At 38.3% G+C, this 26,178-nt stretch overlaps 3 protein-coding genes across 4 annotated transcripts; all 3 read left to right on the top strand.

Moving 5' to 3' along the window:
- Nucleotides 1–330: 330 nt before the first annotated feature.
- LOC125240363 lies at nucleotides 331–6,924 on the top strand. Of its 2 annotated transcripts, none has more exons than XM_048148282.1 (7): nucleotides 331–447; nucleotides 525–743; nucleotides 2,824–3,162; nucleotides 3,254–3,823; nucleotides 3,924–4,460; nucleotides 4,907–5,016; nucleotides 6,484–6,924. In XM_048148282.1, the coding sequence occupies exons 1-7, from the start codon at nucleotides 393–395 to the stop codon at nucleotides 6,688–6,690; spliced, it is 2,037 nt and encodes a 678-aa protein (XP_048004239.1). In that variant the 5' UTR covers nucleotides 331–392; the 3' UTR covers nucleotides 6,691–6,924. The 2 variants fall into 2 exon arrangements, with proteins under 2 accessions (XP_048004239.1, XP_048004230.1); XM_048148273.1 differs by having other exon boundaries at nucleotides 525–744; nucleotides 2,825–3,162; nucleotides 3,918–4,460.
- Nucleotides 6,925–7,544: 620 nt separating this feature from the next.
- On the top strand, nucleotides 7,545–14,868 carry LOC125240379 (natterin-3-like). Its single transcript, XM_048148290.1, has 5 exons — nucleotides 7,545–7,566; nucleotides 9,797–10,018; nucleotides 11,314–11,519; nucleotides 12,559–12,702; nucleotides 14,400–14,868. The coding sequence occupies exons 1-5, from the start codon at nucleotides 7,560–7,562 to the stop codon at nucleotides 14,484–14,486; spliced, it is 666 nt and encodes a 221-aa protein (XP_048004247.1). The 5' UTR covers nucleotides 7,545–7,559; the 3' UTR covers nucleotides 14,487–14,868.
- Nucleotides 14,869–16,214: 1,346 nt separating this feature from the next.
- LOC125237619 lies at nucleotides 16,215–25,625 on the top strand. The gene is made up of 5 exons (XM_048144774.1): nucleotides 16,215–16,858; nucleotides 20,131–20,293; nucleotides 21,109–21,311; nucleotides 24,248–24,499; nucleotides 24,998–25,625. Exons 1-5 carry the CDS (start codon nucleotides 16,828–16,830, stop codon nucleotides 25,174–25,176), a joined length of 828 nt encoding a protein of 275 aa, XP_048000731.1. The 5' UTR covers nucleotides 16,215–16,827; the 3' UTR covers nucleotides 25,177–25,625.
- The last annotated feature ends 553 nt before the right edge of the window (nucleotides 25,626–26,178 follow it).

Raw genomic sequence — 26,178 nt, 5'->3', positions numbered from 1 at the left:
ACAGTGTGAATTTCACGAATGTTATTCACTTATTCTAGAAAACTGTTAAAAACGAAGTGCATGGTCATCGAAAAAGTGTTGTATGCAGCGGTGTTTAACTGAGCCAAAATACTCGTGGTGTGGTGTCTTTAATAACAATTTTCGGCTTCGCCTCAAATTGTTACCCACGCCACTCGTCTTTTTTGACCTTCTTTAAACGCCGGTTGCATAAAATACTATTTTGATTGCTTTACCTATTTCATTAAGTAAATTACTTACTTAATGAAGAGCCATAAAACTATCGATTAATGTACGTAAACTAAATTAAAAAGTAAGTACTAATAATAATTAGGTACCTACTATGTATTTAAGCACAGACCGGTGATTTCCACTGTTACCTATTAAACCAAACAATGAAGCTAGCGTTTGTTACGGGAATATTGTTCGTTATTGCTACTCTAATTCATGGTAAGTTCTTATAAGAGCTTAATTTACCTACCTACTTATATCACGATGCACGATTTACTTCAATCAATAATTTTCAGACTGCAATAGTACGAAGAATTTACGTGAAAAATCTCTCGTGGAACGTCGCCAGAAATTGGTAAAGAAAATAATTAGCAAAATTACTGTTTTATCGTTGTCCTCTTTCAAAAATGTTTCTATGAAAGAAACGCCACAAATATTAGAAAACATTAGAAAACAGTTGAAATTGGCTTCTAAATTCACTGGAGCACGTAGCGATAAATACGTAGAACTACTAATCTAAATATATAAAAGAAGAAGCTGACTGACTGACTGACTGACATATCAACGCACAGCCGAAACCGCTGGTCCTAGAGATTTCAAATTTGGCACGTAGGTTCCTTATATAGTGTAGAGGAGCACTAAGAAAGGATTTTCCAAAATTTACCTCCTAAGGGGGTCTAATGGGGGTTCAAAGTTTGTATGGGGAAACAAGATTAGTTTGACTATTTTATTCAAAACTTCACAGGAAGATTCCTTAAGACATATGACTGAATACGTGTTTCAGGTTTTTTTGAAAATTTTACCCCGAAAAGGGTGAAAAGAGGGTGATAAAGTCAAAAAATCAATATGGGTAATATGGTTTATCGGGTCGCTGATCACGATAAATACAACGTTTTTAAAATCTAACGAGGCGGAAGTGAAATACCTTCTCCCCTGTTGTGGTGCAATGGGGTTTAAATATCAAAAAAATATATAAAAGAAGATATTGACTGACTGACTGACATATCAACGCACAGCCGAAACCGCTGGTCCTAGAGATGTCAAATTTGGCACGTAGGTTCCTTATATAGTGTAGAGGAGCATTAAGAAAGGATTTTTCAAAATTCGCCTCCTAAGGGGGTCAAATGGGGGTTCAAAGTTTGTTTGGGGAAACAATGTTAGTTTCACTGTTTTATTCGAAACTTCACAGGAGGATTCCTAAAGACAAATGACTAAATACATGTTTCAGGTTTTTTTGAAAATTTGACCCCTAAAGGGGTCCAAAGGGGGTAAAGTCAAAAACACAATATGGGTATCGTTTTTATGGTTTATCGGGTCGCTGATCACGATAAATACAACGATTCTAAAATCTAATGAGGTGGAAATGAAATTTTCTCCCCTGTTGTTGTGCAATGGGGTTAAAATATCCAAAATGGCCATAAGTATAGGTTTAGTTTTTATCTTTACTTCTGGTTCAAGAGATTTAACATTGACACGGAAGTTCCTTAGAGGAGCACTAAGAAAGGATTTTTCAAAGTTCATCTCCTAGCATGATAATTTGACAGGGGCAAGGACAGGGACAGGGACAGGAACGGGATAGGGTTAGGGATAGGGATAGGGAGAGGGATAGGGAGAGGGACATGGACAGGGACAGGGACAGGGACAGGGACAGGGACAGGGACAGGGACAGGGATAGGGATAGGGATAGGGATAGGTATAGGGATAGGGATAGGTATAGATAAGGATTTAAGGATATGGATAGAAATAGGGATAGTAATAGGGGATGGGGACGGGGATAGGGATAAGGGAGGGACGAGGACTGGGACGGGACGGGACGGGACGGGACGGGACGGGACGGGACGGGACGGGACGGGACGGGACGGGACGGGGACGGGGACAAGGATAGAGATAGGGACGGGGATAAGAATAGGGATTGGGGTCGGAATAATCGGTCGGCAATCGATATCTAGGCAGTGTAAAATGCAGGTGGCTCAGTGGGAAGGGATTAGTAAGTAGGCATCGGCGAGTATCCTGCATCCGTAATAACTTTTACATTCAATGTGCTGTAAGAAAATCGTTGTTTGCTTGCCTTTTATATGTTTATGTTTGCAATAAGTATAAGCAAAATGGAAAAAATTGTAAGCGATAATGCAAGGAAGTACTTTTTACCTTACCGACCATATTAGCGTCGAGATACTGGCTATGTGGGTTGTATGAAGTTTCCTCAGTATAAATATTTATATAGGTAAAATACATACATATTCGTACCTACTACCTACGCTGTGGTCGCTGTGTAACAATTCTACAATCCTTGCAAGAATTTATTTTAAAACAATAGTAATATGTGTAAGGTACAGTCAGCCAAAAAAGTGGTTTACCACTTTTCGATCAATAGAGTCGAAAAGTGGTAAATCACTTTCTTGGCTGACCGTACAGCAAATAGATCAGTTACAATGGCCCCCCAGTCGAGAATTGCCCCGCTTTACCTTAATCGAAATAATCGCGGACAGATGTACCTCCAAAGAAACCTACGGATCCAAATGAAAATCTTATTTTTTGTAAACGTTTCAATAAGAATACTTTTATTACGCGGGCGAAGCTGCGGGTAAAAGCTAGTGGATGGTATAAAATCAATAGTAGCGAGTAGAAACGAAGTCGGTGAAATTGAGACCAAAAACGTAATCGACTCTTACGATTTGAAATACGACTATCTAAAAAATATTACTAACTCAAACCGTAACTCCGGCGACAAAACAAAAACAGCATCAGTAAGTGAAACATACCAAGAAGATGAATGCGATTGCAGTTGTGTTGAAGAAGCACTTTGCTTGAAAATATCATATTTGGATAAATTTATTTGTCCTAACGATGGCAACGTAATATCGTTTGCACAGGTGTGCGATGGAGAGAACGATTGTAAAGATAATTCAGACGAAAAGCAATGTAAAGTGCATGGTAATATTTTTTTCTGTTTTGTTCGATTTAAATGTATTCGATTAATATTTAGATTATTAATACTTAGTTTAATAGATTTACACCTTTGTAGCCCTTAAGAAACTTTTCGAAGCTAAGCGATTAATAGATGAAATCAGAAATACTTTGCCGAAACACTGCTTAGAAGTACAAAACAGCGTGGACAAAGTTGTAGTAAAAACTCGAAAAGAAACATTGACTAAAGTCCTCACTAAACAATTAGAAGTATTAAACACCTTTGCTCCCATTAAAAAAGAGAAGAAAAAGGGAAAGTCAATTAAAAATCTTATGGAGATTAATCTAATTGTGAGTTCCGTAGAAGCAGCACTTGAAGGGGCCTTATGTATACGTGAAAAATATAAAGCAGTAATTAGCCGCAGAAACGGTTTGTCATTAGATGAAAATGTAGACGATGTACCAAATACCAAAAAAACATGGCTTCCTCCGATTTGTGTATGTTCTGGTCAGTCTTGTCTTTTGAACAATTGCACATCTGCTTGCAATAACACTTGTTGGCAGCGATATAGCCTATGGCAATGGGGCTGCAAAGCCGTCGATGGTTCACGCAGTGTACCTTTGGATCGTGTATGCGATGGCAAAGTTGACTGCCTTAATGAATCCGATGAGAAAGGATGTACTTCGGGTAATGTAAACTTCTCTTTATTTTGAAAGTTTTTTTGCATCCGATTAGATTTGTATAGAAAGTTTATAATTAATTAAATTCGTTGACGTTGCAGGTGCAGTGGCAGATAAATTTAAAGCTACACACATTTACAACTCGATTATTGAATTCCTATCTACTAAAATGACATCTAGCCCTCAGTTTCATAAAGTTGTTAACCTGCAAGAAGCGGTGAAAAATTTACAAGCTCAGTGTTTGGCAGAGGAACCAGATGCGGCAGCAATAAAACGTTGGAGAGATGAAGCCTTTTCTGAGATATTTTCTATTTATGATGGCGTTTTGAATAAGGCTGATAACATTTTGGAAGTCGATGCAGGATATAATTCTTTAATGTCCGTCAGCCGAAAACTTGTGGAAGCAATGAAGTATTCGAAAACTGGAAACGAAAGACTCATTCCCTCCAATGATTGTAGCTGCATGGCGAACGAGTGTATGCTGGCCAATTGTTCGGTGGCGTGTGTGCGTTTCTGCACCGTCAAAGCGACCATCACTGAATACTTGTGCAAAGGGAACTCTAGTAAAATAATACCAGTGCACAATATTTGTAACCGCAAAACAGATTGTCCAGAAGGAGAAGACGAAGAAAATTGTAAAACAGGTAAATTTAATGTGGAAGGGCGTGTTGGACACCTTTGTATTGAAAAAAAAGGAGTGGTGTTTTTGTTTAGTTTCCATTATTTTTGATTAATTTTACCACATTCATAATAGAATGAGCAATAGTTTAATGTCCAGTAGCTTATCAAAAATCAAAATCAAAATAATTTATTCAGCAAATAGGCCACAGGGGCACTTTTACACGTCACATGTACATATTTAGAAAATATTTAAAATTGAATTGAAATTACAATTGATACTATTATACACTAATTCTAAGTTTTAACTAAAGCTTTATAAAGTTAACTCTATACAATTAATTAGAGATATGTAGAAGGTCTCTAAACGTCGAATTACAACCAAGAACTAAATAACACTAAATATAAAAAGTACAAATACAAAAAAAAAGTCTAATTTACTCATTAAATAATATTTACATTCTCTGACCAGATATTTGCCGTAATCATCATCTACTGATGCTCCGCAATAAAATTCAAAATTACAGAGATGATCACTGGGGACACGCATTGGCAGAAATACTTGACAGCTGGAAAACCAAGGTAGGTACTTTCATAGACAATGTATGGACAATGTGATTTTACTACGACGAAGCCCCTGAGTATATGCCTACCTAATAAAAACCGGCCAAGACCGTGTCGGGCCACGCTCAGTGTAGGGTTCCGTAGTTTTCCGTATTTTTATACCTATCCAACAATATATCACACGTTGGGGTTGGAATGAAAAAAAATATCAGCCCCCACTTTACATGTAGGGGGGGTACCCTAATAAAACATTTTTTTCCATTTTTTTATTTTTGCACTTTGTTGGCGTGATTGATATACATATTGGTACCAAATTTCAGCTTTCTAGTGCTAACGGTTACTGAGATTATCCGCGGACGGACGGACGGACGGACGGACAGACAGACATGGCGAAACTATAAGGGTTCCTAGTTGACTACGGAACCCTAAAAACTAATAAATATTAGCCATATCGTACCCAGGTAATAACTCGAGTCAAACAGGCCCTTTTCACAGTTCACTAGGACAGGAAGCGCTGGTGGTGGCTGGTTGCAACCATTTTTCGCTCGTACCAATGAGTTTTTCGGAACTTACCTACTCGTATGTGCGAAATGTAATTTGATATTTGTCACTCACTTTTCGGTCGAAAACATAGTGAGAAAACCAGATTAATCCCAATAAGGCCTAGTTAGGCTTCGGGTTGGAAGGCCAAAAGCCAGTTGCGTTCATAAAACTAGTGCCTACGCAAAATCTTGGAGTTAGTTGTCAAAGTGGATCCCAGACTCCCATGAGCCGTGGCGAATGCCGGGATAACGCAAGGAGGATGATGAGGGCAGGTCTTATATTTTGCATGCAAAGCAATGACTGCGTATTTTTAGGGTTCCGTACCAAAAAGGTACAAAAGGAACCCTTATGGTGCCGATCTGTTCGTCTGTCTGTCGGTCCGTATGTCACATTCCTAAATATCTCGACAACTACTTATGCTATCGCTTTGAAATTTAGAATAATTATGAACATTGTTAACCTCTACAAATTGAAAGTATTATTTTGATTATAGAAAATGGCCAAAATGAAAGGGGGGCAAACTGTAAATGACAAGTTACTAGGTCAAAAGGGGTATCGTTATAAAGAGCTCAAACTGTACATATCAAAACTATTTTTATATTTTTTTTGTAGTGGAAAAAAAAGAATTATGAAGGAAAATGTAAAAAAAATACCGTTCCCCCCCCCTTATCTCCGAAGTTTACCAACGAAAAATCATGAAAATTTTACGAAATATTGGTTTTATGCTAAATATTACAGGAAAAATAAAATCGTGTCTGTAGGTATATATCTTGGGAACTTTTTTTTTATTAAAAAAAACTTTTCAGATTTAATTATTTAACTATTGAAAGATTATTTTAACTATTGAAAGTTTGTACGGATACGGAACCCTCGGTGGGCGAGTCCAACTCGCACTTGGCCGGTTTTTATTTTATGTAATTTTAAATTGTTTATCTTATTCAGAGGATTTCTTCTATTCTGGAGACCGAGAAGACTAGCCGGTTGACGCGGCCCGGGCTTGAGAAGCTGGTGGCGGAGACCCTGCTCGAGCTGGCGCAGACCTACGCCACTTTGCCCAACCTCACGAGGAGGAGTACCGAAGGCACCATGCCCGCCTTCCTCGAGCTGTCTCGACTTATACGAGACACGCTTAGAGATTGCACGATATAAGTCGGCTTAGCAAATATCACAATCGCTTTCACTTCAATAACGAAACACCTTCATTCGGGCCTCTCTTATACTCTTATATTAGTGCAACTGACAGTTGCGTTGCGATCGTTTCGGAGCGTAAGTAATTGTGACTTTGGCTAGGCACCCAGGATTCTCTTTCTATAATGAAAAACCCCAATACACTTAAAGGCAAACTTTGAAATAAATTAGTTAGGTATACGTTGCTGCAAACTTCAAAAATGGACTTTCAATTTGCGTCCCTTTTCTTCTGCAAAATAGACAGATTCCCCGTCTAATATTATTTTGTATAGGGTACAGGGGGACAATTATGACCGCGGGATAATTTTCACTACTAAGTAGAGACAGCCAAAAAGGTGGTTTACCAGATTTCAATCATAAGTGTTTGAAATAGAGTCCAAAAGTGGTAAACCACTTTATTGGCTGACTGTACATAATTGAAATATTCTCCATCTGTGTGTACCGCGGAGTCAGGATTGCCCCCCCTGTATCATACCTAACTCAGATTTAAGAATGACTTTATTGAGTTAGTATTTACTTTTCAAAAAGGACCAACCGCCACAGTGACTACCAAAACTCCGAGCAAAAGTTTTTGTACATCCTTGTGGCTTAACTAGAATTTGCGTGACAAATAGGTAAATGAGGAATCAGATAGCAAAAATTCGCAAGTTTACCCCGAAAACGATATTCAGCTTATCGTCATGAACTTCAGTACCATACCACACTTTTCAGCGACGGATAGAGCGAGCGAGAAATTTATCCACGTATGTCGTTGATAACACATGAGTCACACGCTTGTTAAATATTTCGAAGCGCCCGCGCGGACACCAGTTTGTGAGGAGACATACACCATGGCAGGTAAGTGGCTGATTAGTGATATACTGATAGTGATAACTGATAACGCGAGTGTACTAGAATATTGTCTTTGTATCATAACCTCTCTTTTATTAATAATTTAAAATGTATTTTAATACAATGTAACGAAATAGGTAAAATACAATCGTAATAATGACAATGCATAGAATCAATAGGTGCCTATTTATTAATTTCTACTTAGGTAGTAACAACAAATAATTTGGGATAAAGAGCTAAAAGCGATAAATGCAATTATAGTCATACATTTTACAATCAGGTAGGTATATTAAATTCACATTAGAATCAACTGCATCGAAATTGATCGTAAAAAAACATTAAAAAACTGTTGTATAATGACTAATTACAAAGGTATAAAATTGTTAACATTTCAATCGAATTGTCTTGCTCATACATATCTAGAATTTCTAGAAGGCTTAGTACCTACCTACCTATAGGTACATTGTACATATTAATGACTGCGCGGGCGCTTTGTCATGCTAATGAAAGCCGTGCACCGTGCACCAACGCTGCCCCTTTTATTTGTTTTAACACAAAATAACTAAACGATCGTGTTAATTATTTATACTTACGTAGATTTAATAGGTCGGGGCCGGATTGTCCCTTAGGCCTACATGGCCCGGACAACTTGGCAATGGTTTTGAGATGGAGAAGGAACTCCTATATTGTTACAGGAGAGATGGGCCGAATACGGACTTTGCCGAATAAGAATATTCGGCCGAACATTCGGTTCAGCTCTTACCGAACCGAACATTCGGCCGAATATTCGGTTCCGCCATATTTTAAATCCTGGCTTAGAGTTAAAAACTTTTCAATGATTGGTAATGGGTAGTAAGGCTCTTAATGTTCCTATAATTTAATTCATAAGAAATTTTTTTTTTTCATAAGCTACGTTATTTTTACTTTTTACATAATTATTGTAGGTAGGTAAGTACTTATATTTTAACGCATTTTTAAATTGCTTTGGTGGTTCCATAGAATGCTGAAATAGGATGTCATTGTCCGATGAAAACGAAACAACTTACACTATTTATTTATTTTGTTTATTCGGTAAATATTCGGCAACATAACCGAACTATTCGGCCGAATACGAATATTGAAAAACTTGCCGAATATGCCGAATACCGAATATTTACCGAATATTCGGCCCATTTCTATTACAAATGCTTGATACTACTGACAGATCAACAAAGACACCGTTCATGCAATTTTAGGTTCGATTCCCAATAAGCCAGGACTGAAGACAAGAAGACTTCATGACAAAGTTTCACATCTTCTGAAACTAAGTTATGAAAAGTGCACGACGAAGTCATTTAAAAAAAATAACTTATAGCTTAGTACATATACTTTGTCAAACAAGTCTGTCAGTAAATAAGAACAAAGAAAACTATATGCATCCTTTTCTTTAGGGTGCTATAGAAAAGGATACCTATAGTTTTCTTTGATCTTATTTACTGACAGACTTTTTTGACAGAGTATACCTAATAATTATTATTTCTTATTTCATATTCAGCTGGATACACACACCTACTTGTTTTGTTAGATGTTTTTTTTTTATATTTTTTCTTTTAAGTTTTATTGTAACAAGTGGTGCTGTGAAGTGTAAATAAAGTCAGTTAAGTAGGCGAGGCATGAATAAGTTTGTGCGCAAATACACACTAGAAGTATATTTTGCAATAACTACATATGTGAATGTTGTACTTACCTAATAATGTATTTTAACCTTATAATGGTGCCACACATAATGAAGATCATTCAGCTTTCATATTGAAGTAATATTTTCAGCAATTGTCTCTAGGTATTTAGTAAATTAGTACTAATAATCAGTTGAAATTCCTTTAACTATACGCGCCTTATCTTCAGCTGTTACGGAATTGCGATTAAAACGATAAAATATATCTATTATCAAAGGCTTACCCCAAAATGAGTATTTTTTTATTTGCGATAAAATACCAAAGTTGTAATACATTTTTATATTATATATTTCTAGACTCGCAAAGCAGAGTCCATATTAAGCAATTTTTGAATAAAAAATGCAATCGTCTTTAACTCTAAGGCCCACTTGCACCAACCACTTAGCTCAGGGTTAGTGGGCTGTCATCTGTCAAATTCCATATAAATGGTGGGTTAACCCTCCATTTTCGTTGGTGCAAGTGGCCCTAAGGGGTACTATAAGTGGTACTATTGTTTATTCATATAAGATTGTGTTGTCCAGGACGTCCTGGAGGTTATTACGGCTACGGCGGCCCGCCACCGCCGCCGCCGCCGGGCCACCCCCCCCACATGTTCCCCGGGCCGGCCGGAGTCATGTACTACCCCGTCCACCCCGCCTACTTCTACCCCTACCCTCCCCCGTCTGAACCGGTCCAAGTGGTGGACAGCCCGCCCGAGGAGGCCGTCCCCGAGCTACCCGGGGAGACGGTCGAGCTGCCGTGGAGTAAGTCTCAGGGCACGGTATGGGGAGATAACACCTTTATGTTACTCACACACAAATTAGGATTCTAGGTCACTTATTTCATACAAATCCAGTTGATCTTTTGGTGTCATGTTTCTCTACCTAATAACTCAACTTCATCGAAAATATAATCTTTTCAACATGGATTCCATGAAAATATGCTCTAGTTTGAAGATATGACTGGCTGAAACTTTAAAGAAATCGCAATAACCAAGGACATGATTGATAAAAACAGCTCTTTTTACCCGCGATAAACTGTACATACCTCGCTCAAATCTGATATTTCGAAGCAAACAGTATTATTTCGTATCCTTATCAGAGAAGTGCCTTTTGTAGGTGCTCGGTAAGTGAAATCAAAATACCTATATTTAGGTGTAAGTAGATAAAGGTGTTATCTTTCCTTTAGCTTGGGTGTATTGTCTGCCAATGTTGGGCCAATCCTCTCTATGGACTCCTTTCCCCTCTCCATTCCCTATTGGAACTCCTCCTTCCGTGTCTGAAAGACTATTTTTATTTCAGTACTGTTCAATATACTCCATACAGAGTTTTGGCCGTAGCTTTATGTGTCTGTAATGCAGTGTTGTAATTTGGAGTATATTGCTTTGGTGTCACCAATCGAATAATAAACTCTGTGTGATTTTTCTCTTTCATCTATGTCTAATTTTATGAAATTGTTAACGATTGTCATTTGTCACTTATAATACACTTATTGCACCTCTAATATCACGCAAACATGCTCAATGAATATCATGCTCTAGTAATAATTTTGTGACAATCTAAAAACTCGTAAAGCACGATTCGCTCCTTTCATACCCAATATTTTCATCGCCGTCTTCTCGCCATTAATAATAAATATACATGTGCTCTTAGCACATGTATATTTATTAAAGTAGTAGTATAGTAGTAGTAGGTAGTAGTAAACACTTTATTGCACAGAACAAATTACAAGTACAGTGAATAAATTATAATGATTATGTAATTGGAAATTCACCTACTATTTTTCATAACCACATACCTATAATCCATATATTTGATGGTATTTTAGGGCATTTTGAGCAGTTTCATGTGTTCTGTCTATCTCATTTGGCAATATCTTTATTAAGATAATTATGATGTAGTTAATACATTTTGGATCATTGCAGCATAAGTATTTAAAGACATAGGTATAGACTGTAGAGCATGTACAAATATATCTGGGCTACATTGAGATCAATAAATTACTCAAATACAGTTTTTAAGTGTTCCATCTCTAACACTTGAGTGGTGCGCATGTGCAGGTACATACCGTTGGGTGCCCGCATGCCTGAGCCAGCGCAGCATCCCGCCGGGCGCGCTGCGCGTGGGCACGGACGCGGACGGCGACGAGATCTACGCGGGCCGCGCGCCGCACGAGGGCGACATCCTGCCCGCCAAGGTCATCCCCAACAAGAACGCCTGCTACGTCGCTCACAACGGGGAGGAGGTTCTGAAAGATCAGTTTGAGGTGAGTACTGAGTACAAAGGACCACAAGCTTACGAAGTCCGAAAGGTCTGTTTATATTGTAATGGCATATTAGCCACTTTCCGTGTTTAGCAGTAACACAATGGTTTACTGCGACATAACGCATATTGCTTGGTCAGCGACAACCCAAACATGTATATATAGGCACACCTTTATACAATAAATGGGATTGATTGAGATTCATTACTTTACGCTTTACCTACTACTTGTATCTATCATTTAAATACACCTCACCCCGTGACGCTGCTGCTCCTCCACAGCCATAATAACTATTACAATATAATGGGCCCCTCGGTATATAACAGATTACCGCAGAATGTTAGGGATGCAGCTTCCACCGGAGCATTTCGGGCTAGACTACGCAAGTGGCTGCTTGATTTAACGTTGTACTGCGTGGGAGACTTTTTTGAATTACCATGCACATAAGAAATAAATATAATAATATTTAAAACGTTGTGTGACGATAAATTGCGTGTGCACTGTGAAAAAAAAAGTGTACAAACACAACCCTGGCTCATTTCCACGATGCGAGAACGGTATCATTACAGTACGGTATTTGATGGGGGCGGCGCGCACGAGGGCGATATACTGCCCAGCTCGACTCGGCGAGCCTAGTGGACGCCAGGGTAGCCGAATGGCACAAACGCTCACGAAACGAAACGCTCGTAGATATCTATCTCTATCGCTCTTGCGTATTGGCGCGACAGAGCCAGACTACCTTTCGCGGCGTTTCGTTTTCGTTTCGCGTCGCAGTCATGCCATTCGGCTACGGCACCTGCACCTAGCTTTAGAGTTTAACACCCATTGAGATAATTTTTGTAGATAAAGAAAAAGATAAAAGAAACATCACTTTTGACACTGACGTATCCAATCCATATCGTATATAAACCTAATATTTAGGGGATTCCAAAGTCCGAATCAGGCCGTTATAACAGAGATATCCCCTGCAGCAGCTTGCTTAAGCGCCACTGCTCTGATTGGTTATTTCTTCGTTACTGAATGATTGTGTTCTATGTTGCAGGTGCTGGTGCCAGCGATGTTCTCGTGGCAGTTCTCCACAAACGGCGCAGTGCCTCCCGGAGCCGTGGAGGCTGGCGTCACCGCTGATGGAGAGAAGCTGTACTTCGGCCGCGTCACACACGACGGCTGCGTCACTCCCGGCAAGGTAACACCACCTGCTGGCAATAGTGTAGATGGGACTAACAACCCCTAAATCAATACTAATATTATAAACGGGAAAGTGTGTGTGTGTGTGTGTGTTTGTTTGTCCGTCTTTCACGGCAAAACGGAGCGACGAATTTATTTTTTAAGTGAAGATAGTTGAAAGGATGGAGAGTGACATAGACTACTTATTTTCTCTTTCTAACCACCCGCTTCCCTAAAATGGGGGCTGGAAGTTTGTATGGAACATTTCGAAATTTTTGAATTCAACGCGAGCGAAGCCGCTCAAAAGCTAGTCGTAAATAAAATTGTCCTCCCATAGAAAATATCAAAGTCACTTTTCAGTAAAGGAAGACGTCGTGAGGAAACCGGAATAATCCCAATGATACCTCGTAACGGATGTAGCAAAACCATAGCATTTGACAGTTTGATGTCAGGGTTGGCGATCACGATGAATATTTTATTTACTCTACTGCATACTGCACGTATGATTGATAAGTACTAATAATGATATGATAAGTAAAAATAACCTTACTGAAACCTTGTTTGATTTTCTATCAAAGAAAATAAATCATTAATATGTCAATGTCATCAATGTTAAATGCATTTAAATGTGTATGTTATTTTATTCATAAGAGCACGCATTTTCTGGAATTAATACATTATGGAATCTTTATTACTTGAAAATATTGGTGTACTAGAAAAAAAACGAACCAAATATTTCTTGTATCGTATGTGCAACAAATATATATATATATATATATATATATATATATATATATATATATATAATAAAGATTTAAAAAGATGTGTCGGGATTTAGTTCATCACTTATTTAAGAGATAAACAGGCCAGCTGTCCCATATGTGTAGCGGGCAGGCTCAAGTACCTAGCCATATGAAGTGGAAACATGGAGTGACTATATACAATAGAGAAGAAGGTTCAGATGGATCACAACTTAAATATAATTCACGATGGTGCCTTTCATACATTACATTCATGGATAAGGACGTAATTATACAGAAGCATAGTTTATTTCAAAATTCTGTGGAGGTAAATAAGATGTTTAGTTAATAAAGATATGTTCAATAACATGTGTGATTTTTTGTATTCGTAGTACAAGTACATACATAGGTAGTGACAACCCTGACGTACATCTGCTACAGATTTGCCGGTTCGATTACTGAGGCTTAGTTTGCCCTCTAAGGACCTTCCTTTGCTAATATAGATGGCAGTCGTTTTCGTCAAAACTAGTGCCTACTTACTCTAAATTTTGGAGTTAATTGCCAATGTGGACTCTTTGTACTCTGGTACTCATGAGCCGTGAGCAAAATGCTGGGATATACTCGTACGTAATGCAAGAAGAAGAAGAGAGAAAATATCAAGGTTTGATAGGCATATTAAGAAACCGAAAATTATTTCCCCATTTCAGGGTTGGTCCCATAGGTAGTAAAAGGCCAGTGTGACCATGCGCGGATCCAGGGGGGGGGGTCATGGGGGTTGGGGCCCCGGGCCTTTAGACCACGTGACCCCCCCTGGGGCCCCGGGCCTTTACCACGTGACCCCCCCCCCTGGGCACGAAGCTGGATCCGCGCTTGGTGTGACCTTTATTCACCTGGACCGTAAATGATTACTTACTGATTTAAATAACATGGAAAATGTGCTGTATTGAATATTAATGTTTAAAAATGCGTTTTCCAGATCCACCCGAGCCACGAGACGTGCTACTACCCGTTCGACGGCGAAGAGAGGAGCTCGTCCGAGTACGAGGTGCTCGTGCTCATGTAGATTTACTCATCTATTGGGGTCACTTGCACCACCGAAAAGGGAGAGGTTAACCCACCATTTTATACGTAAATTGACAGTTGACAGCTCACTAACCTTAAGTTAAGTGGGTGGTGCAAGTGGCCTTTAGGGTTCTATGTGAACTCTTATAGAATTCCAAAGATGCCAATTTTAAAATTATTTGTTCTGTTCCATATGTAAACGGTCCTTATGTAATGACTAATGAGCATAAGAACCCATTTCATGTGGGAACGCACTCTTTTGATATATTGATATATTGGCTGTGGAATTGTAAAAAATATACGTAAATATACTTGCCATTTCAGTTGTATATAATTATGTTCAGTGTTGGTTCAGTGATATTAAAATTTTGTATACAAAAAGATCTATGTCATTATGCATTATTGATACTACTTATATTCAAAAAAAAAAACCGGCCAAGTGCGAGTCGGACTCGCGCACCGAGGGTTCCGTACAAACCTGCATTTGATATGAATTTCAACTTGATAGCTCTACGCGTTCATGAGGAAAAAAGTAATAAGTTTATATTTATTAAAAAATATATATTTTGTAATGTAACTAAAAATTTAAGGTTTTCGGAATTTTTCCTTTATGTGTGCTATAAAACGTTGCTTCATGCCAAATTTCAAGATTCTAGGTCGACTGGAAGTACCCTTTAGGTTTTGATTCCCTTGCGAGTACTTGCGAGTTTCAAAATATGCAGCTTAAATTGCTGTTTCTTTTGATTGCGTTGACATAGAAGTTTGATTTTGTTACAGCTTAAAGGTATTATAGACCTGAGTATTTGGTATGAATTTCAATTTAATACCTCTACGCGTTTATGAGGAAATGGGTAGTAAGGTTAAAATTATTAAAAAAAAAATATATTATGTGATGTAACTAAAAATTTATGGTTTTCGTAATTTTTCCTTTATCTATGCTATAAGACGTTGCTTCGTACCAAATTTCAGGATTCTGAGTTCACGGGAAGCACCCTGTAGGTTTTGATTCCCTTGCAAGTGTCGAAAATTTGCGGCATAAACGGCTGTATCTTTTGATTGCGTTGGCTTAGAAGTTTGATTTTTTCACAGCTTCAAGGGACAGTAGACCTGAGTAATTGATATAAACTTCAGCTTCATACCTCCACGCGTTCCTGAGAAAAAGGGTCTTGACAGACGGACGGACGGACAGACGGACAACAAAGTGATCCTATAAGGGTTCCGTTTTTTCCTTTTGAGGTACGGAACCCTAATTAACTACTTATTTGTAATTTTTTATTTGATACTCATGACCATCGTATCGCTCAAGATCAGCGCGGATTCAGAAGGGGGGAGGGGAGGGTCATGGGGTCATGACCCCACCAGGATCCTATGTCAATTTTACTTAGTCTCGTCAATGAAAGTGAAAAAGATCGAGCGGGCTCCGCGCTCTGCGTATACTGCGGTCGTCGATGAGCTCAGCTCCCTGCTGAGTTTTTCCCCTGAGATTAGGATTAATAAGTATGGGGGGATTTGGAGGTCTAATTATAGGAGTGTAACATTTTTTAAAGGTTTAATTTGGTCGGTGTTTTAACTATAAAACTCCCGTGAGACTCAAACATATTTAAAAATACTTTAAGCGGGGTTGAGTATGCGTCGCGCTCTCTACATGCAAAGGCGGGGGTCGCTACTCTTGAAAAAGATCCTCGGAAATGGATCAAAACATGTCGAACGTTATATCGACTATACACGTGAGTAACCCGCTTAAAATATTTTTAAATATGTTATGGTTGGTGGTTGGGTGACAAGCTGATCATATAATTGATACCATATTGAGACAGCAGATGGTCATATGTTTTCGTCAATTTAAACTACCGTGCATTAACAGCAATATTATGTGCTCATCTGCTAGCCACTTCGCTAAATAAATCAATTGCTCTATAATATAGATACCACATATAAACTGATCGCTACTTCATACAAATATTTGTCGATCGCGATCGACACAATAGGAGAGATAGCAAATAATTCCAACATTATCACTCCGTGACCCGTTGTTAGAATACAAGTACTTGAAATAAGTACCTAAGCTAGATAAAAATATGTCAATAATAAATCAATGACAGATTTAAAAAGTTTGAATGCCCCTCCTGGCACTGGCCGTGACAAAATTATGGAGATGAGAGCGCGGCTTATCTCACTATTCAGAAACATAGCCTCAGCATTCTCACTACCCAGCGGGAAACCAACCGCACCACTCGCTCTGACCGGTCCGCGGTCACAACACAAGTTTCACAACCGGCTGACGCGACGAATAAAAACTTAGGAAATTCACTGTTTTTCACTCGGAAGTGCAACTGACGACCATGAAGGCTCTGCTATGTTTTGTGGCGATCTGTAAGTATTTTTGTTTAATTTATTTACGATGTTTTATTTATTTAATTATACAGTACACCTTAATACAACTCTACATGGTATGCGAAAGTAGTGCATGGTATTTTTAAAAAAGTTAGGTATTATTTAATTGGAAATTTACTTGCCTAAAAATCAAGTAAAATTAGGATCAAATTCACATAGTTAATAATTATGTATATTTAGAACTGCACATTGGAGTCTGGTCTAAGCAGCAGGTAACCACAGTTGTTTAACGCAACCACGATGTAAACATTACGTATATTGAATTAAAACTGTACCTAAGCCTTTAACTTAGGTAAACTAGTAGGGCTTCTGAAGGGATGTTCAACGGGATTCAAGCAACGATTCAATCTAATTTATCTAAGTCATCTATGTAGGAATAGCAGGCCTTACTTATCTGTTAAAACAGGAAATTTGTAACTATTAAACGTTCGTAAATTAAAACTCTACAACTGCCAATGCTTTAAAATCAAACATACCAAAAATGTAGGTATTTTCCATCAATTCATGGTTCTAAGGGTGTTTAACAATTCATAGGTGTTGACAATGCATAGCCATTTTCTAGGTCAGTAATACATGCAGGTGAACAACTTGCCGGCACCACTGACGTATGTTAGGCAGTTTGTTAGCTTATTAACTTATTATCGTATACGAGATCTTAGTGTATTCTTAATATGTTGCATGGCTTAGCACAAAACACCGTAGAAAACCGATTAGAGTCGATTATTAATTAAAACCGGCCAAGAGCGTGTCGGGCCACGCTCAGTGTAGGGTTCCGTAGTTTTCCGTATTTTTCTCAAAAACTACTGAACCTATCAAGTTCAAAACAATTTTCCTAGAAAGTCTTTATAAAGTTCTACTTTTGTGATTTTTTTCATATTTTTTAAACTAATGGTTCAAAAGTTAGAGGGGGGGGGACGCACTTTTTTTTCCTTTAGGAGCGATTATTTCCGAAAATATTCATATTATCAAAAAACGATCTTAGTAAACCTTTATTCATTTTTAAATACCTATCCAACAATATATCACACGTTGGGGTTGGAATGAAAAAAAATATCAGCCCCCACTTTACATGTAGGGGGGGTACCCTAATAAAACATTTTTTTCCATTTTTTATTTTTGCACTTTGTTGGCGTGATTAATATACATATTGGTACCAAATTTCAGCTTTCTAGTGCTAACGGTTACTGAGATTATCCGCGGACGGACGGACGGACGGACGGACGGACGGACGGACAGACAGACATGGCGAAACTATAAGGGTTCCTAGTTGACTACGGAACCCTAAAAATCAATAGTTAATATAATCAATTAATCAATGAATCACCGATGGATATTCTCCACAGTAGGTATACCAACAGTTACTTACTCTCAGTAATATTTGGCTACATACATGCCACTAAGCCACTTAAGAATGAACATAATATTTATTAAATAAATATCTTTGATGAAAATGGAGCATCGACTTTACCAACATGATTAGATAACCTACACTACGCTACAGAGACCGGTACAAGATGTTTCTACTTAGTTGGCTGTGAGCTGTATTTACACAATTCAAAAGCATACAGACTCTATGTTCAAAAGCATATTATATTATTTTATTTGTTTTACAAGGGGGCAAAGTTGTTGTTTAACCGCACGTGCCGATATTGATACCTACCTGAGCAAGCGAAAGATTCCATTCCAATATTGAAGCACCGCGAGCGTCGCGAGTGGTTCAAAAAGTGGAATCTTGAGCGTTGCGAGTGTTTCAAGGCACGAAGGTTAAACAATGCAATGCAATAAAAACGAATTGATCAACATCATAATAATACATAGGTGCCTATGTATATTTAGTAGTTTTAACGCTATCATGAAACATACGATGTATTGGACGATTGGACATGGCATGGACACTTCGAATTACCATAAACTAGGTTATTATGTATCTACATAAATTGTCTTGATTTTCTTCTAACAAAATAAAGCACAAATTCTAAGAACAAGGAAAATAGGAAATTAGTTTGACCTTTGCTCCTTCCTCTTTGTTTAGTATCCGCACAATTAAGTGGTTCTGTAGCTAGTACTTATACTTATCTCAAAGACAATATAGACATGCTCAAGTAAGGAAATTGCTCAGTTATGTGTTCATGATGATTTATACCGACTCCTATCGGAAGGCAGTACCTATACTGTTCGAGTTCATTAACTATTTAGGTTTTATTTCTAAACACAACAATCGAAATGCAAGTATTTTGCTCGTACCTACATATTAATCAACAACTTTACAAAGCATGTTAACGCCGCGGTACCGGATCAAAAGACCTCAAACGAAGTATGGTTTATTATGAGGTAAGTAGGTGACTTAATTGCCGTAGCGTGCTAATGCATGAATAAGTTGATGTAATCTATTGTTATTAGGAAATTGACGTTATTAGTTATTACTAACGTACATACACCTACAACTACCAGTAAGTAATTATACCAATTTGACGATAATAAGTCTGAAACATTTATTTTATTAATTTCTGCATACTGCAAAGACTGACTCCAGGTGTAGAGTCTTGGACATCTCGTTTTCATTACGAATGGTGTACAGAAAAGAATATACTTACATGCAATTTTTACACTTCAAAAAATAGTTATTTGTTATACAAGGGGGCAAAGTTGTATTTTAATGCCGAGTGTGGAATTGAAAAACGAGCAAGAGAAAGGATTCTATAGTTGAACCACGAGCGAAGCGAGTGGTTCAACTATAGAATCCTGAACTTGCGAGTTTTTTAACACACGAGAAGTAAAATACATTTGCACCCGAGTGTAACACAAAACTTTTCCCCTCACTATAGCGAGGAAACTACAACGCAAAAAATGCGTTTATCACTGCTTCCAGTAGTTCCACAGGTGGTAAATCATCTTAATTACTAGATTCACCTACTTTTATCAATTTTAAAGCAGTTAATTTGACTTTATTCAAGGTCAAATTACTTTACCCACTAGTGGATAAAATGCGTTTTTACCCGCTGGTATTAAAGGACAAAACACGTGTTTCCGAGCTAGTGAGGGGAAAAGTAAATGAGAAGTACATCGCGATTCATGATTAGTGATGACAAGTTAAAAATATAGCAGCTGCATAATTTACTCACATAGTACCAATTCGGCATTTATAAGTTTCATCAGGTTGGTTACAGGATTTAATGGTTATTAAGGCAGTAGAATTTTTGAGTCTTAAATGATTATTAGGCAATGACACTACTCCTGAGTATTTGTTATAGCGGTGGGTTTAGCGCAAGCTGATATGGGTGGCGAATGCGACCTAGCCATGTTCTATCTGGAGCTGGGCTGCACGGCGGCCCAGCAAACAGACAGCGCTGCCGGGTGTCCGCAGGCCTTCACCTGCCCCGACCTGCACCCTGACCCTACCAAGTGCTATTACAGGTATGTACCCCTGATTATTGACACCGTGCGGGAAGATTGGCACTGATTGTCACAAATACAGGTGTAGCTATACTCCTTGAAACAAGTTGCCAATATGTATCACTTTTACAATTACTGCACTTACAATAAGTTTTTGTTTTGCAACCGTGACGTGACTATTCATTATTATTTATTAAATATCCAAATTCGCAATCAATGGCAGGGTTATCAAAACTTAAATGAATCTATTGAACCGGACGGCATTGACAATGGCGTCTACTTTTTCAACCACCGCCGCGGCGCGTGACCTCTGTGACTTTCCGCGAAATTTCTGCGCATGTATATAGGTCAACAACATTAATATATTATATAAGAACAAACAAACGACCTCTTGACATGAGGATTGGGAAATACGAAGGACTGGTATTGCTTTGCAGAGATTCATGATGTCATGCAACCATGCAAATATTGCTGCAATGCAATGCCTTTTTATTTCTTTTACTTATATGTTTTTTATTTACATTGAAATTATCTTCGTGTACAGCACATAGCTATGGAGCAAGGTAACCTACTGCTGCTAAGTTACGATTAAATTATTTACTTAGGATAACTTATTAATATCGTTGATTGCGTAGTACGTACGTACGTGTGTGAAAAGCTTTTGTGCAGAATACAATGCTATAATTTAAATACCTACGATTAGAAGTAAGGAGAATAAAAATAAATCCTTTATATTATGAAACTTAACCACGGGCATTGAAGGGTTTGGTCACCTTTTCTTCGTATTAATAACATTTTTCGGTTTATATAAAATGTTTTCATTTTTTTAATTTCAGAGGCGTCGCATATTCCAACAACGACATGCTGCCCCAGAACCTGATCAAGAACCCGTGCTCGCAGCGTTGCACGTGCCAAGTCTCAGACGAGCCGCGCTTCGAGTGCGCAGCTGTGGACTGCGTGGAGAGCTTCGACTCCGACCTGCAGCAGTGCGTGTCTACATACGAGCTGGACTCCTGCTGCAGCGTGGGCAACGTGTGCGGTAAGGACACGATATCCTGGTGCAGGATGAGCCATACTTCCAGTCCCCTGCACTGTAGACTGTGTCGAGAGTTTCGACTCCGACCTGCAGCAGTGCGTGTCTACATACGAGCTGGACTCCTGCTGCAGCGTGGGCAACGTGTGCGGTAAGGACACGATAACCTGGTGCAGGATGAGCCATACTTCCAGTCCCCTGCACTGTAGACTGTGTCGAGAGTTTCGACTCCGACCTGCAGCAGTGCGTGTAGCCTACATATGAGCTGGACTCCTGCTGCAGCGTGGGCAATGTGTGCTCGTAAGAATATAATTTTACATTTAGTAAACACTCAATAAGTCTAAAGACCAACTGGTCAAAAATATAGTGACACAACTAGGGTTGCAAATAGAAAAAAAACCAAATGTTTTTTTTCAGAATTATGAAAAAAAAACATGAAAAAAAACCGAGCACCATGGTTTTTTTTTCTAAATATGTTTTTTTTTTCAGATGAATAAATAATTTGACAATACCGGTTTTTCGTGACTTGTAACTTGTTTCAATAACAAAACATACATTTTAATTCGATTAACATTCAGTATACAAACGTTTATTGGGGAATCCCCGATGCTGCGTGCAGCGTGGAGAGGCGGTGGTGTTGCCAACAGTAAATAGTGATAACTACCAACTACAGATTTCGTAAATGTTACTTTTATAAGACCAGAAATTAAAGTTATTTGATTAAATTCGTTTAATAGTTGACATTAAGTCTAAAAAACCGTATAAAAGTATTTTCACCACACCAACTGGTAAAGGCTTACTTTGCTATTCGAAAACAGATAGCAAAACTGCATTTTATCCACAAGAGTGCAAAGTAATTTAATACAAATTTTAACTTCATGTCTTGAGCCGGCTGGTATAATTAACGTGTACATGATGATTTTGAATCATAAATATTGATTAGATTGATGGATTTGATTTAGTTTGATGTTTTATAGTCAGTATTTTGTTCGTGTTGGTGTGGTGAAAAATTTTGTGTTTCACTCGGCGGCAAAGTTTGTTTAACCTTCGTGCCTTGAAACCCTCGCCACGCTCAAGACTCCACTTTTTGAACCACTCGCTACGCTCGCGGTTCAATACTGGAATATTTCGCTTGCTCGGGTATCAATATTGGCACGTGCGGTTAAACAACAACTTTGCCCCCTTGTAAAACAAATAACTATTTCCCCTCACTAGCTCGGAAACACGTGTTTTGTCCTTTAATACCAGCGGGTAAAAACGCACTTTATCCACTAGTGGGTGAAGTAATTTGACCTTGAATAAAGTTAAATTAACTAATTGATAAAAGTAGGTGAATCTAGTAATAAAGACGATTTACCACCTGTGGAACTACATAAACGCATTTTTTGCGTTGTAGTTTCCTCGCTATAGTGAGGGGAAAAGTTTTGTGTTACACTCGGGTGCAAATGTATTTTACTTCTCGTGTGTTAAAAAACTCGCAAGTTCAGGATTCTATTCTCGAACCACTCGCTTCGCTCGTGGTTCAACTATAGAATCCTTTCACTTGCTCGTTTTTCAATTCCACACTCGGCGTTAAAATACAACTTTGCCCCCTTGTATAACAAATAACTATAACTGCTTTGCAAATTTTGAGATTTCGTACTTTAGACACAACACAGGTATAGAAATTAGTTACCTACGTATATTACTGAGTGAATTTTTTATTTATTTATCAATCGTCGTTTATAGGACATTGCTCTCAACCTTAAATGCAGATATTTTTGTGACATTACTATAGCGACGAGGTAGTACTTGCCTACCTATTCAGTACTATATACTGCACCAATCGGAATGCTAATAATTCTTTTGTATGTACCTGGTCGTACTTATCGGCAATTGACACGCCACCCACGAAACAATGGCTTCCTGAACCACTAACGTAATGTCATTACTGCACCTTAATGTGTTGTTCAAAGTGAGCAGTTAATATCCATTACGACAACTGTCCTTACTCCTTACCTAATAACTGCGTCATATCGAAATTCCCGGTTTACTCACAACTCACAAATACTTTCGTACGCACACAACTCGACGATAGAGTACCTTTTATCAAGGGCAATGATAAGCACGAACAACAGTAAACAAAACAAAACAAACGCACGCCGACGCACTTTAATTGTGTTTGTCTACCATCTCCTATTTTCCTCTCTCAGTTTTTCTAAGGTTAGTTGGAAGAGATCCCTTAAAGGGATAAGCTCTCCTTTGTACATAACCATTATAATTATTCACTGTACTTGTAGTTTGTTCTGTGCAATAAAGTGTTTACTACTACTACTACTACTACAAACCCGCACAGAGTAAAATAGACACACTCGTCACTCCTTATTTTAATGCTTAGTAGGTATGGGTCGAATATGAGAGTTATGCATATAATATATATTATTTATTTACCTTCAGTAAGCTGTATTGAAAAGGAAGTCAATGATTATGATTAATATCTGCAAGAGCTAAGTGAAAAGGAACTGACTGATTTCTACATTTGAAACTTTTGTGGCGGTATTTTTGTCGTTTTCATTGACAGTATCTCGGCCCATTACTTTAGCTAGCTGTGTGATTATCAGTGATCGGAACTATGAGAGTAAAACTTCAACAAAACTTGCTAAGTGGGCATTTTAGAGTACTTACAGCCATGAAAATATTAATATCCTTGTTGTAATGTATTAGAAATATTGGATTCGGGTATATAAGTAAACAAATTTAACACTGATCTGAAAATAAAAATCTTGGACTTACTTTAAATTTATGTCAGCTCTAAGGTTTTGTTAAAGTTTTACTCCCATAGTCCGATCACTGGTGATTATTAGATCACTCAATTTTCCGAAGACAAGGCCGATTTAAACTAATCGAAAATTATAAATTAATTATGCTATACAATCTATACTAAATACCTCTATTTCCAATAGGTAAAGACGCCATCGCGAAGCTAGCGACATGCGAGCTCGACGGCAAAACATATCGCGAGGGCGAGTCGTTCGAGCCCGCGGGCTCCATGAAGAGCTGCATCTGCACTCCTCAGTGGAACGGCACCCTTAGCTCCAGCTATTGCCGTGACATAAACTGCGGCGTCGAGATACACTACCAGAAGAACCTGCTGGACAACTGCGCGCCGATCTTCTTCAAGAACCGACGGAGTTGCCCCATTGGTTTCAAATGCCGTAAGTGTTCTTTTTTCTTTACCTGTGGAACAAGTAGCTGTCAAAAAAAAAATTGTGACATACTTCACTTCTGTCTGTTGTTACCTATGTTTCATATGCATGTCTATCAAGAACTACTTGAGATTCTCTTGTTAGTTTAAGCTCAATATGTTCTACCATTTTGAAGTTCTTCAGGCTACTTTCTGATTGCATCATAGGGCCGAGGGACGGAGCTATACCTATAACTGGTATAGCTATGTCCCTTTCTCTCGACCTAAACTGAACTGCTTTAGTACTTCATGGTAGCCCCCTAGATCAGCTTCATGTGAGTACATTATTGCATTGTCATCTGAATGGCGGAAAATATTTACCTACCTAGGTTCTTCAAACATTTCAGAAATATGAGGTTTAGGAGAGCTAGTCTCACAAATGTTTATGTTGGTTACTTCAAGTTTCTACTGGCTTTCTTAGAGATATCGCTATTACAATCACAAGTTAACCATCCACTGTCTGTTGCAGCGTCACCGGATACTAAAGTGGTCCGCGGCCTGAACCTGAAGGCGGTGAGCGCGCAGTGCCAGTTCGGGAACGAGACGCTCTCCGTCGGGGATGAGGTCATGGTGGACGAGAAAGGCACGCGCTGCGCCTGCGAGGTGCCTCCCTTCGTCTCCTGCACTCAGAAGAGCAGCTGCTGTTAAACTATAACCTAGTGGAAATGTGAAGATAAGCTACGAAGTGAATGGCAACTAGGGGGGTGCTACATGAAACAGAGTACAGTCTGACGAAAACGAGTAGAAATTAAAAAGTGGCAACATCGTAGTGTCGTCCCGTTTTCACACACATAATGATTTGAAAAGGGATGACACTACAATGTTGCCACTTTTTAATTTCTACTATTTTTGGTCAGACTATATCTGCAGTTAAACAACCAATATCCCCAATAATACTTATTACCTATATGGCTCCCCTCCCCCAGGAGTCTTAGGTAAGTAGTGTATGGCACTTAGAATCCCAGAGCCCTTTAAAATTTAATGAAGCTCTATTCTCCATCTCAAAACCATGGCCAAATAGCTCGGTCCGTGGGATACGGTCCGACGTCCATCTACTTATCCTGTCCCGCTGCGGACGAGATGACATGATGATGTGTGATGACGATGATGTCTTTCTTAATGCTAAGATAGCTTAATGCTTTCGACATAAGGGTATTCAAATGTGATGTAATAGTTTTAACTATTGAGCTCATGACCTATACCTATAATCAATATTTTTTTTAAATTACAGTAATCATATCGGGGAATTCATTGGGATGAAATAAAGGACTGAATATAATGGACCCAATGGACCATATGGTGGCCTTAAAAACACATAGATTCATTATACTGAAAGTATTTATTACAAATTCTTTAATATTCATATTGGATATCACTTTTGCCTTATAAATTATCGAGGACATATTTACAATTTACATAATGTACAGTCTTATAAGAACCTTTGTAAATACTTAAATTTAATCATAGATCATTGTGACGACTTATTTATTTAAGTACTTAATTATTAATATAAATGGAATTATAACTACCTAAAGAATATAAATTACATACCTACCTATTGTAACTTAGATTTTTACCTAAAAAGTATAAAAAGGAATAAAAAAGTAACTATACTATATGTAGGTATTATTTCTAATTGTCGAAGTATGT

The sequence above is a fragment of the Leguminivora glycinivorella genome, chromosome 2 (genome assembly GCF_023078275.1).
Source record: "Leguminivora glycinivorella isolate SPB_JAAS2020 chromosome 2, LegGlyc_1.1, whole genome shotgun sequence".
Lineage (NCBI taxonomy): Eukaryota > Metazoa > Arthropoda > Insecta > Lepidoptera > Tortricidae > Leguminivora > Leguminivora glycinivorella.
The sequence above is the reverse complement of the archived record's forward strand: the minus strand, read 5'-3'. Positions and strand labels throughout refer to the sequence as shown.